At 36.3% G+C, this 13,432-nt stretch overlaps 1 protein-coding gene and 1 long non-coding RNA gene across 4 annotated transcripts in view; one reads left to right on the forward strand and one right to left on the reverse strand.

The window, feature by feature from the left end:
* The window catches only part of CASD1 (CAS1 domain containing 1), an 84,704-nt gene that overhangs the window by 27,403 nt on the left and 43,869 nt on the right, over positions 1 to 13,432 (reverse strand). For 2 of the 3 annotated variants that reach the window (XM_031013007.3, XM_019031474.3), the window contains 2 exons: positions 12,301 to 12,393; positions 9,905 to 11,387 (listed from right to left, as the gene is read on the reverse strand). In XM_031013007.3, the coding sequence (XP_030868867.2) occupies positions 11,121 to 11,387; positions 12,301 to 12,393 (360 nt within the window). In that variant the 3' untranslated portion in view covers positions 9,905 to 11,120. Of the gene's footprint in view, positions 1 to 9,904; positions 11,388 to 12,300; positions 12,394 to 13,432 lie in introns of those variants that run through there. The other variant, XR_008667436.2, reaches the window with a different exon arrangement.
* LOC109027807 (uncharacterized) overlaps positions 4,901 to 13,432 on the forward strand; it is a 30,046-nt gene continuing 21,514 nt past the window's right edge. The window contains exons 1-2 of the long non-coding RNA XR_008667438.2: positions 4,901 to 4,938; positions 8,309 to 8,452. This is a non-coding gene — a long non-coding RNA (uncharacterized lncRNA). The remainder of the gene's footprint in view (positions 4,939 to 8,308; positions 8,453 to 13,432) is intronic.

Consider the following 13,432-nt stretch of genomic DNA (forward strand, 5'->3'; position numbering starts at 1 on the left):
GAGGGGTAGTTAAGACCTGGCTAAGGTTCTCCTCAGGAAGAAACTGAATTTGCTCTTAATCACAGACAAATGGTCAATTGAGGGCCCAGATTTCTGCTCCATATAGCACAGACTCAATAATTTTACTCTGTTAAATGTTTAAGGAAGGTGTAACCAAAAGCCCACTATGGCACATTTGAAAAAAAGAGAGAGAAAAGTCAATAAAGCTTCCATTAGAATGCCTAGCTTTAAGCAGTGTTGCTTCCTGATGCACCCTCCAAGCTAAACTATTTATGTAATGGAGACCAGAGTAATGGAATTAAAGTACTATATGGAATCATCAACTATGAAACAGCCATAAGTTGGAGAAAACCTGTGTTTAAAAAAAAATTGTAAGAGTTCTTTATGTAAGGATGTTAAAAGTGGTCTATTTGTCAAGTTTTTTTTTCAATTTGACTCTTAATTTTGTTTGCAGCATTTCTTTTGACTAAGAAATATTTCTTTTTTATAAGTATTATAATCACATTCATTTTGCTTTCTTTTGTTTATACGCTTGAGCTATTCTTTATCAGAAATTAGATAAAAATTAAATTATATTTTGTTTCCCTCCTTTCCTTGCTTATAAAATTCTATGTACACTGTACTAAGAATTTTCACATATATATGATTCTATTCCCAGTTTTATTTCTGGTGTTTTGATGAAGCCCATGAATTTAATTGTAAATTTCTGCATTCATTTGTTATTAACTATAAATGCTCACCTCATTCTTTGTGGTGGACATGAAAATATGCTGCTTAGCTCTCCCTTCAAAAAACCTATTGTGAGGAAGTCCTGGCTCTCCCTGGGCTGCTGATCCCAGCCAATGACTGGGCATGGAAGCGGTACTACAGCCAGCTCATTCCCGCTCAATGATTGACACTTCCAATGGTAATCTTGGTTTTGGAGCTCCCCATCATCCTAGCCAAGACTTTCTTGAAGCTGCATTGCATTCTGAAGCTCTTCTTACCCAATTCTCTGACTACCCCTGGTACCTTTCCCCTTTATCCTTCACAAGTATTTTCCTTAGCAAATGTATTGCACATATGATTCTGTCTGCTTCTAGGGAACCCAAAGTGACATAGTTGGCACCTGGAATGGTCTGAGAATGTATATGGTAAGATGAGGTTAGGAGACTGGCTCACTCATGCTCGGCAGGCAACGAGAAGCCCTTACTAAGCAGAATGTGAATCATGAAGTCCTTGGGATAGGTGATAGCTTAATTGCTGAAATTTCCATTAGTGGTGACCTGGGAAAATGTCCTGGTGGAGGGAAGCACCCTTACTAATGTGACAATTGAGGCATTTGAAGGTTTTGGGAGGAACAGCACCTTCAGGGACAGTTAAGTCAGTGGGTTATTGCTCACTTGTATGACTGTCCTGTAGATGGAGGATGAGAAGCTGAAGGCAGTTAACAGACATAAGCTAAGTTTTACAGCCACAGGACCTTTTAGGACGCTTACAAGGAGGAACTATACCTTCAGTGGGCGGTAAGTTCAGGATTTAATAACTAGGGTTACAGAGCACCAGAGGTGTTTAAATGCTCGGCCAAGGCAGGTCTATCACGCTAAATTTAGGACCCTTATGTGAAGCCTGGGACTCTGAAACATGGATTGGGAATATACACAGAACTAGTCTTGTTATTCACAATGGGTTGATAGGCCCCAAAATAATAGAGGCCAGGTAGTGGCACATAATTGTCAGAGTTGCTTTACCATTAGAGTCTTGGGGGTAGCCAAAGGGTCTTAATGGCAAGGAGTAGTATACATAGATAATAGAATATGGTGTCTCTAGGGGAAAAATAGATGGGCAGCGAATTACTGTGCTACTTAACATATACAACCAGAAGGCAAGAATAGAGGAGCAGGAGGCTGAGAGCTGTAGCCCAATAAAACACTGCAATTCCTTGCTGATTTCCCAGATCTGAGACTATGTTCAGATCTGGAACCCATTACCTAAAGAGTCAGCCAATTTCCCAAGAGAAAGAACCCTGCAATGCAATGACAGAGATATAGAGTACTGCAAAGCTTTCTTCAGTTCTTCCCTCATAGATATTTACAGACATTTACTAATGTGATTGTTGCTGTTAAAAGGAGAGTAACGAGCCTTTTTGATAACTATTTGACATTGATACATGGAGACCCAAAGTATTTTCATGGCCTTCAGAGTGGGCGCACGCAAAGACTAAGTAGTAAATGGGGTTCTGGTCAAAGTAGGTTCACTATGTCCATGGATCCACCCTGTTGGACCATGCACCCCATTTACTACTACTTTAGCCAGGACCCTGCGGTCATTTCCTGAATGTATAATTGGAATTTATATACTTGAAAATTGAAGTTAGCCTCAATTGGGTCCTTTGCCTGTGGGGCAAGAGCTATCATAGAGGATGAAGGCCAAGTGGAAGACTTTGAAACTGCCTCCCTAACTGCCAAAGATGGTAAATTACAATTTCTTATCCCAGGGGTGATGGAAGGTATTAGTGCAACCATTAAAGATCCAAAGAATGCAGGGATAGTGGTTCCTATCATATCACTTTAATTCATTAGTCTGGCCCTGCAGAAACCAGATGGATCTTGAGGAATATCAGTACACTACGACAAGCTCAACCAAGCAGTAGCCTGGACCACAACTGTTGTACCAGACACAGTTTCATTGCTAGAGCAGAGTAGTAAGGCCTCAGGTACATGTCTACTGGCTTAGTGAATGTGTTCTTTCTGTTCTAATCAGAAATTGTGTGCATTCACATGAAAGAGACAAAAATACTCATTTGCTTCTTCGCTATGGTAACTCTTTTGCTGTGTGTCACAAAATAGTCTGAAGAGATCTAAACTATCTCAACATCCCATAGGGTATTATGTTGATTATGTTGAGGACATCATGCTCATAAACTGGTTATCACACTGGAGGTCTTGGTGAGACATGCGTACTCTAGAGTATGGGAAATAAGCCATTAAAAGACTAGTAGTCTTGCCACTTAACTACACTTTTTAAGAGTCCAGCAGTCAGGGCTATGACAAGACATGTCCATCAAAATAAAAAACACATTGCTGCATCTTGTATTCCCTACTGCAAAGAAAGAAGCTCCTAGTGCCTAGTAGGCTCTTTGGGTTCTGGGGGCAACACATTCCACACTTAGGGATACTGCTCTGGACATATACCAAGTGATAAAAATGGTAGCCAGCTTTCAGCGGGGGCGTGGGGGAGGGGGGCTAAATGAGGGCTGTGCTATTAATGAAAAATGTATGGATTTGATAAAACAAAAAATGTAAGAAATAACAGTCAAAACAGAAGACAACTGGCAACTGGGAAAAGTGTTTGCGAAATTAGAGTTTTCATCCTTATTATACAAGGAATACTTCTAAATTACCAAGAAAAAAACAAGCCCTTAAGTTGCACAAGGATAAAAAAAAATAAGCAGGCATTTTAAGAAAAAAATTGAAAACGGTAAGTAATTAGTTATGGCTTCATTCTCTAATTGAACAAACCACCAAAAAATTGTTTTTCCTCAAATTCCTTAGCTATGTATAAGAGTTTTCCAGAGCTTAACTACTATCTCCACAGAGGCCTTTTCTGACCCTTGCATGGAAGACGCCTCTTTAATATTGCCTCCGTTTAGGATATTTGGATAAGGGGGTAAGGAGGGAGGTAGTATAACCACTTTTCTTGTGTGGTCCACTCAACGTCTTCAGGTTCCATGTTCCTTCTTGCTACTCATTTCTCCAGCAATTTGGTCACTACTCACTTTGTCATACATCATTGGAGATTCATAGAGCAGAGCCCCCCTAAAGGTGATACTGCTGTTTCTACAAAGGCCTTTGTATGTAAGATAGGGTTGAGCATAAGGAAGATCTTACTCCTTCTAGGTACCATCATATCAGGTTGTTTCGGTGTCTCTTATTTTTCTGAAGGGCCAGGAAAACTAAGCTGTAAAATACAGGAATTTTCCTGAATCCTCCAGCATTCTCTGGCATAAAAGAAAAAGGGGTCAGCTGAGACTACATCCCAGTATGAGACCATCTGGTCTAAAATGAAACCACTCCCAGACTGCAACATGTTGACATGGCAGTAAGAAACATCCATAGAAGAGGTTATTGCTACGTCATAAGGGCAAGTGTGTACCAACACCTTGAGTCTGCAGCCTGACATCTGGTCCACAGAGCAGCAATTTCAAAAGAGGAAACAATTGGCTGTTAGAGAAGGAAATGGCATAGCTACCATGGGAATTTTTGGTAATCTCAAAGAAAAAAAAAGGAAACGGTATCGGCTGAAAAGAAACACATGAAGTGAACAGGATAAGGAGAACTTTCGGCCTTATTTTCATAAATTGCAGAGAACTGTGAACATTTGTTATAGGGACATTTCGTGAGCAACTCAGGGACCCTAATGAGGAGATAAATGACTTGGAAGACTAGGATTTTCAAACATAACCAATGAGGCAAAAATATTACTACCACTATTTGTATATACTATGACTCTTGATCATCCTGACTGGTGTGGTCTGAAGAAACACTTAGGACTACCAGACTGCCTCATTTCGAAAAAGAATGTAAGATGGCTTATAAGGCTAGGCAAAATATAGCCAAATAACATCATCTGAAGTATAAAAGGGATCAAGAATGAGACTAATATAAATAATACCAAAGTGCCCTGTTTTCTAGATGGAGCACAAATTTAGCTCTTGCTTCTTACCGGCAAACATAAAAAGCCAACTCACAATGTACCTAAGATAGTAGCAAATGAACTGTTTAGAAGAGGTGCAAATATTACAGTAAGGTCAGAATAACTTCAGACTCCACAAAAAGAGCCCATTGTGTGATGTAATCAACATTCCTACAGTTGACACGATGATGAGTTTCATAGAATTGTTTATAGAATGTCCTGCAATGCTAACCAATGGCTTCAAACTCAAGAGAAATTCTAGGGGTAAGTCAGGAAGTTACTGTCCAGGCGGTCTTTGCTAGGTGCTTGCCAGACTTAATTCTCAGGTACATTCTAAAGTATCTGAGGAAGTGATAAAAAGCAAATCCCTAACATTCCTTTATAAATACTGTTAACCACAGTCAAACTCACAGAAGATAGATATTAGCTAGCTGAGGGTTCATGACTGGAGTTCAGCCACCCTAGGGTTCTAGGAAAAACTGTCTTAATGAGACATTAAGCTGGTGTAGGAGTGACATCTTTTAGGCAAACTTGAGTTTAATAATCAGTAGTTTCTGAGAGAATACTCTAGAGTTTGACCGAGGTTCTCTTTAGGAAAAAAAAAAAAAATTGAATCTGTGCTCTCACACAGACAGATGGGCCATTTAGGTTCCAAAGTTCTGCTCAATATAACCTAGTCTTAATTAATTTTAGTTTGGAAAATGTTTAAGGAAGGCATAACAGTGGCCATTAAAAAATCTTTCCCCTCCCCGCAATTCCCAAAAAGCATCCATAGAAAGCCTAACTTTGAGTACTGTGGTTTCCTGATGTTCTTCCAAGTTAAATTATTTATGTAATGAACATTGAGGTATCTGAATGAAGTGACCTTCTGTGTAGAATTAGGAACCAAGTGAAATTTGGAAAACAGCTTGGTGTTTCTAAACTATAAGAGCTCTCTATATACCCAGGATATTAATTTTTTTTGAGGCAGAGTTTCGCTCTTGTTGCCCAGGCTGGAGTGCAATAGCGTGATCTCGGCTCATTGCAACCTCTGCCTCCTGGGTTCAAACGATTCTCCTGCCTCAGCCTCCCAAGTAGCTGGAATTACAGGCCCCCACCACCACACCTGGCTAATTTTTTGTATTTTTAGTAGAGATGGGGTTTTGCCATATTGGCCAGGCTGGTCACGAACCAGGACATTAAATTTTTATCAAATATTAATGTTCTAAAATGTTCCCACTTGTATTTTTTCTATTATGTTTTTGGGCATACTGAAATTTTAAATTTTCATGTAATAGATGTAGCAATTCTGGATTTACCTTTTAGCCTTAACGGGTCACTTCTCATCTAAGAATGAGATGTTCACCTACATTTTCTACTGTTTATTTTACATGTCTTTAAACCTATTAATCATTTTATATTTCTTTTGGTATACAGAGTAAGAATGGGAATTTATCGCTCTCACCCCTCAATTAAGCAATAGTCCCAGGGCTATTTAAAGAATATTTCTACCTTTCCCCAGTAATGTGAAATCAAACCATTACCTTATTCTAATATCTTTTGATAAAATCTGCTTTTATGCTTCTGATTCTATCCATTAATCTATATATTCTTGCATCCATTCCACACTGATATTAGTGTAAATAATATATCCAAATATACAACTTTACAAATCCCACTTCTCCCGTTACTCTAAAACTTTTCCTGGATATTCTGGCCCAGGTATTACTTCTTTATAGTTTCCATTTTAAATTTTGCAGCCTCTGAGAAAGGGCTCCAGTTCCATGTGCCTTATGCATTACGTACTTTGAAAGTACTGGATTCCTCAGACTTCAACTAAATGTTTTTCCATCACTTTGTCTCTCCCAGTGACAGGGTCTAGAGGTGGGGATAAAATGGAAGGGGTCAAGGAAAGAAAGTGCTGAATTCTTAGTTCTAGTTTTCTCTTAACACCAGAAATAACTGCCACTATTTTCTCCTGACTAACCTAAGAAAAACACATCATGCCACTCCCAATATTAGTTATCTTCAAAAACCTGTCTAGTCTAGTCTTATGAAGGAAGGCATATTCATTCTGTCTATCAGCAGGACTTTGACCCTGTGACTTGTTAAAAACAAAACAAATACTAACCTACTTATGAAAGAGCTACAGTCAAAAATCAAGTACTAAGGATGGATAGAAAAGAGAAAGACAAAGCCTAAGAATTAAAACAACAAAACAAACCAACAAAACTGCCAGATATAGAATCAAGCTTTATTTTTACTGAATGATAGTATAAGCTTTCAATATAACAAAGGCATGTATAATATTGAAGATGTTTTAATTTGAAAATAAAGGGAAAATACATTTAATTATTCCATTTTTCTTAGTTTTACTTTGAATTCCAAATAAGAATTTTAATACATTTTTGGCTGGGCACGGCGGCTCACGCCTATATCCTAGCACTTTGGGAGACCGAGGAAGGTGGATCACCTGAGGTCAGGAATTCGACAACAGCCTGGCCAACACGGTGAAACCCCGTCTCTACTAAAAATATAAAAATTAGCCAGGCATGGTGGTGCACACCTGTAATCCCAGCTACTTGGGAAGCTGAGGCAGGAGAATTGCTTGAACCTGGGAGGCAGAGGATGCAGTGAGCCAAGATTGCACCATTGCACTCCAGCCTGGGCAAGAGAGCGAGACTGCCTCTCAAAACAAAACAAAACAAAAGCAAAACAATTTTAGTATCTTTTTTACTAAGATGTAAAATGTCAGATGTTCAGGACAATTTTACTGCTGAATCCCTGAAAGACAAAGGGTATTTTATTCAATTTCATATTTCCCCCAAATTGTTCATAATGGTTACTTTTGAACATAAATATCTGCATAATTTTAAAAGAAATTATTCCATATATATACATACACACACACACACACACACACACACACACACACACACACGCAGACATATATACAGAATTTGGGTATTCCAATATTGTTATATTTAGGTTCTGGTACCATATTGAATGCCAGTTAAATAGCTTCCATTTGTGTCTCCTTGTTTCTACTATGACTATTAATATGGAAAGGCAGAACAAATAGTGCCATTAAATTTTTGTAAGATTTAAAATCAGAAAATCAGGCCAGGCACAGTGGCTCACGCCTGTAATCCCAGCACTTTGGGAGGCTAAGGCAGGTGGATCACTTGAGGCCAGGAATTGGAGACCAGCTTGGCCAACAGGGTGAAACCCGAACTCTACTAAAAATACAAAAATTAGCCAGGTATGGTGGCAGGCACCTGTAATTCCAGCTACTCAGGAGGCTGAGGCAGGAGAATTGCCTGAACCCAGGAGGCGGAGGTTGCAGTAAGCCAAGATCACGCCACTGCACTCCAGCCTGGGTGACAGAGTAAGACCCTGCCTCAAAAAATTAATTAATTAATTAAATAAAATCAGAAATCTATTCTGGAAATCAGTCATCAAACACCACAATTTTGGGAATACAGTTTGGACCACCACTTCCTTTTCTGGAAACCATTTTTAGAATAAGAAAATGAGCCAGAATACACCTTGCCAAATAAGTTTCCCCAAATCACAATTATGATTTGGGGAATGAACACAAGAATGAACAAATTAAGTCATAAATATATGCAATCATTTTTGAATGTCTTTGCAGAGAAATATTCAAAGTGGTAAGATGGATTGAACTGCCAACCAAAATTGTCAATCTTTATTTCAGTCTTCACTATTAAGCTAAAAAGGTAATTTTTCTCTTGAATGATGTGAAGAATTGAATTTCTTTCAACTGTTCCAAAAATCTGTAAGTACACCACTACCTAATCTCCTGTTATACAGCAGACTCCCATGTGGTACATCCAATTCATTACACAAAACACTGAATTGTCTGCAATGCAAGCCATGGAACACATCCAGTTTATGATATCAATGACTATATCCAGGATGCATTCCCGTTTTAAGGTTTTAGTATAAAGTCATTCGAGAATAGAATAATAAATGAACTTGGGTTCCACATCCTTGTAAAACATTATTAATTTAGATGGGCTGAATTTTTAATGCTTCTATTGGCTACCCACAAACATGGGAAGTTTTGGCAAAGGAAAGGAGGAACGATTGAGGTAGAATTCAGTCAAGCAAGTACCTTTTAAAGCCAGATGGTAGATTTCTGACTGTGATTTCTATTACAGAAAATCTGAATTTAGAGAACCTCTGTGGTTTTATCTCAACTTTAGCATATCTAAACATCCTGTTAAAAATCTTATTCTAAAGAATGGTATGATTGACTAATGCAAATGGTCAGTATCTGAGTCGATGCAGAAAATAAAATATTAAGACATTTACCGTACACATAGGTGCTATCATTGTGGCAACTTCCACAACAACCTTTTAAGACTAATTAAGAAAATCAAATATAAAAAATATTTTTAACTACAAATAAATTATTTTTAAATTATACAAATTATTATATAATTATATGTAAAAAATAGTGCTTTATATTAAATAAGAACATGTGATGAAGAAACAGGGCTCACCAGGTAAGTTTTAGGCTTCAGTTCAAATAGGAGAGAAAAGCATATATTCACTGGGGCATCCCTACTGAAGACATAAGTGCTTCCAAAATACACAGGGAGACTGGTCATCTTTCTTTTTCAATTGTTTCATCAAGAAGAATCTTTTTCAGGTGATAAAACTTACAAGCTAAATTAAAATGCACTCTACTCATTGGCAAGCTACATGAACAAGAATAATGTGATCACAGTACTTGGAAGTTTTTGATTTATAACTATACTATTCTCTACTTATAAGGCTGCAGTCTAGGAGGCAGAGCAATGAATCATTACAATTGTCTATCTGGGAAATGTCAAAAGATTAAGTAAGGGCAAAAGAAGAGAGAAAAGGAAAGAACACACATTTCTGTCCAAGAAATATTCCTCTATTAATGGAGGTATATCAGTAGCACATAAATCCAGTGCTAAATAAATAATAAGTATATTTTTAAAATCTTCAAGCAAAATCACTAATGAAACATAATACTTAAACTTCCTTGGTGGAAAGCAGATGACCCTCTGAAGCTCTGATAACTAAATGATTCCTTATCCAACTATCATTTGGTAACCTACCCCTACATATTAAGCAATTTAAAAAGCAAATTTAAGTTGAGGAAATAATTAGATATTTGAACCAATCATTAATGGATCCAGCATTTTTGAAAAAGAACACATATAGTTTAATTGATACTTTGCCAATACAAAAATAAGCATCCACAGAATGTTTATTTACTGTTTAAATTACTCCATATTTTCATATACTGTGAACAGAAAATATATTTTACCCCACACATAGTAAAAGCAAACAAGTGCAATCTTTCAAACATTAAAATCATAATCAAATCTGTACAACAGATAAATAAATGTATACCTCTAACAGTTAGCTTGTAAAAAAAAAAAAATCAAACAAAAAGCAAAAACATTTATTGCCCAAATTCACCAGTTTACTTAAAATTCTACTTATGGTAATACAGCTCAATCATAACAACTTGCATGTTTACTACACTGCACAAGTTTAGACTGATAAATATTTAAAATAGGAGGTGGGTAATAGGAAATACCAAATGGCTATAAAGAGCTTTCCAAATATTGGAAATAATACACGAAAATTAATTAGTGGGGATAACATATTAAATGGATCCACAGGGTAACTGGTATTACACTGGTATAGCTTGAGGAAAGGAAACAGGTGAACGTTTGGATTGGAAAAAAAATTTTGGCTTTTTTATAAAAAGAAGCAACAATAACATCAACGACGACAAAACCCTGTCATGGAGCCTCAGAACTATTCTGTGAGACAAAGTGTACAAAGATTTAGGCTTGCATACCTGAAAACCGCAGTTAGGAAGAAAAATCATTTCAGGAAACATAACATCAGAACAAGAACACATATAAATTAAAGGCATATTGTTTATCATTCCACTTCATTGCACATATAAGAAAACAATACTGCCGTCATTCTTGAGTAAGAAAGTTTCCAATGAAAGACGAAGTTCCACAATGAATACAGGTGCAGACAGTCTTATTACCACAAATTTAGTTATATCAAAACACTTGGTGGTGTCACTAAGTTAATTAAATTATCTATACTTTTTACTGGAAAGGTAATCATTTCCCTGCCTTCATATGTTAACTTAAAATCACTTACAAATAGAAATATAGATTCAGTAGAAAAGACTTCACATGCAATCCTATACAATGCATTCCGGTTTTCTGTTTGTTTGTTTGTTTTAGTATTTCACATTGGATATGTACATTTCCAATATATACAACCACATATGTTCAACAGATGTTACAGAACTGTCCTCTTGCCACAAACGTTTATATTTACATACACATTTATATCTCCAGATAGATGCTTTTCTCTTCTAGAGACACACAAAGGTAGCCTGAAGAGTTTAGGTTTTTTAGAATTTTTGGAACCTAATGTTTTGATTTATCTTGAATGGATGATAAGATGAGGAGTCCACAAAAAAATGCAGCTATACATGCCAACCTTTTCAAGAGAGATGAGTTATCTTTAGGAATAATAATCTGTGCAAGATCATTAGTGATCTGAGAAATTTCATGTGCCACACAAACAAATATGAAAGTGCTGACAATGATGTTGAGCATAGGGTTTCCAGGTATCAGTACCAAGATACCCCTTGTATCCGCTGCCAGCCATATGTGATACTGGCAAATAAATAGCTAGGAGAAAAAATATTTACATCAGATATTTATAGAGGGTCCATGAATAAATTACAGTTTTTCCTAATTTAAACAATTTGGTTGCATAATAACATTAGAAGGGTTTCCTAAAACCATTTTATTCTGTCTCACTACTGGCCCTGAAAAGTCCACTGCAGTCTACTCCTTAAACTCCAACTGCTAATACAATCTCTCTTATAAATGAGACCAAAGAAAATAATAGAACAATTATTCAAGAACTCAAAGAGGAATTTATTTTCCCTATTTTAAGAGACAATTTAATAAATCCTGTACTCTAAAAACTCTAAAATATGTTATTATTACAATATAAATTGTTTTAAAACATTCTATTTCAAATAATAAAGCTTAGACTACTCAGAATACATTTTAAAACCTACTGTTCAAACTGATTTTGTAGCTAATTTCATATTATGTATCTTACACAAAATGTAACGAGTGTATACTTTCTCCCACAATTTCCAATCATAATAAGGGTAAATTTTATTATGGTATGCATCGATAAACTGAATTCCAGTAATATATTTAATTATGGAGATGAACAAAAAATCAAAATCCCCTCAGTTTGATTTCATTTATATACCTGGTCTAATATTTTTCTCTCTTGGTCTCAGCATCTTGGTTGTGCTTGAAAGCTCAAGACAATGTAAATAATATTTTGCAAGTAATCTATATCTAGTCATTTAAAAATAAGGCTTAAAAACATTCCAAAATACTTTAGTATTGTTGAAAGTTCTAAGTCTTTTCCCTGTAATTCCATAATAGCTTCAGTTTAGAAAAAAGTACGTCCGATTTTCATACTCACATATATGTGTGATATTTACACACACACACGTACATACACAAACATGTAACACCTGGCTGTGTAAGATAAGCAAAATATTAATGTACCAACCTCTAATGAAATTTTTCCAAACCAAGCAAAAAATGAACTGTAAACTGAACGGGCATATCCAGGGATGTTTCTTATTAGGATGAAGGCTAAAATCTAAAGAAAAAGCACAAAAGCAAATATTAATAATCTCTTTATTGAAAAGTATTTTGTATAAAGCTTTCTTTCAAATGATAACCTTATTCTTTATGTTTGTGAACTTGACACATATACAACAGTCTTTTTATATTCTAAAAGTATTAGAAAGTTATTTTTGTTCTAGAGTCTACCCAAACTGGATTTCTCAACACATGGTCTGTATGCTGCATACCAATGAACATTTTAAGCAGTACATGGCTGAACAATTTTATGTATACTGGAAAAATTACAGATTTGCCTAAGGCCCTTTGTGTAGAAAAAGTTGCTATCATATTTATGTAGCAACACTTCACAAAATCATATAATTTTGCTGCTCTCATAAAGTATTTGCTTGGTTGGCAGTCATTCCCTCTCTTGACTCCCTTCAAAATCCTCCTTCCGCCATGATAGTACGGGAAATGGCATGGCTTTTAACATGTCTTCATGTTTGCTCTGCATGGCCTGGCGAATGATGTCTTGAACTATATTCACATGTAATATATTTTCCTCTCTGGATCTTTTCTCTCCCGAAAGAATCTCCAGCTTTTGGGATCCTGGCCTTTACTCCTCTCCCCTATCCTTTTGTACCAGGTGGAACAATCTTTCATTTTCGGTGGAACAATCTTGCATTTTCTTTTTATTTATTTATTTATTTATTTATTTAAGTTCTAGGGTGCATGTACACAACGTGCAGGTTTGCTACATATGTATACATGTGCCGTGTTAATCATTGTCTCGCATCCAATAACCAGCTTACCAAGCAAAGAATCCTTGCCTTAGAATGTACCCTCCTTATAAAAAGCAAGAAACCGTAAAGAAAAAAAGTATCTCCACTTTCACAACTACTTTCCAGAAACTTTCTCTTACAAAAGTATTGACAAATCTGTTCACACTTCAGGGAAAAACTCATATTCAATGTTGATCAACCTGGGCATTTTGTCAAAGGATCTAAGAAGTCTCTAGGATGCATAAAAGATGAAGGAGGAGGAGATAATATGGGAAAAAGGAACCAAAGTGA

This window comes from Gorilla gorilla, chromosome 6, assembly GCF_029281585.2.
Source record: "Gorilla gorilla gorilla isolate KB3781 chromosome 6, NHGRI_mGorGor1-v2.1_pri, whole genome shotgun sequence".
Lineage (NCBI taxonomy): Eukaryota > Metazoa > Chordata > Mammalia > Primates > Hominidae > Gorilla > Gorilla gorilla.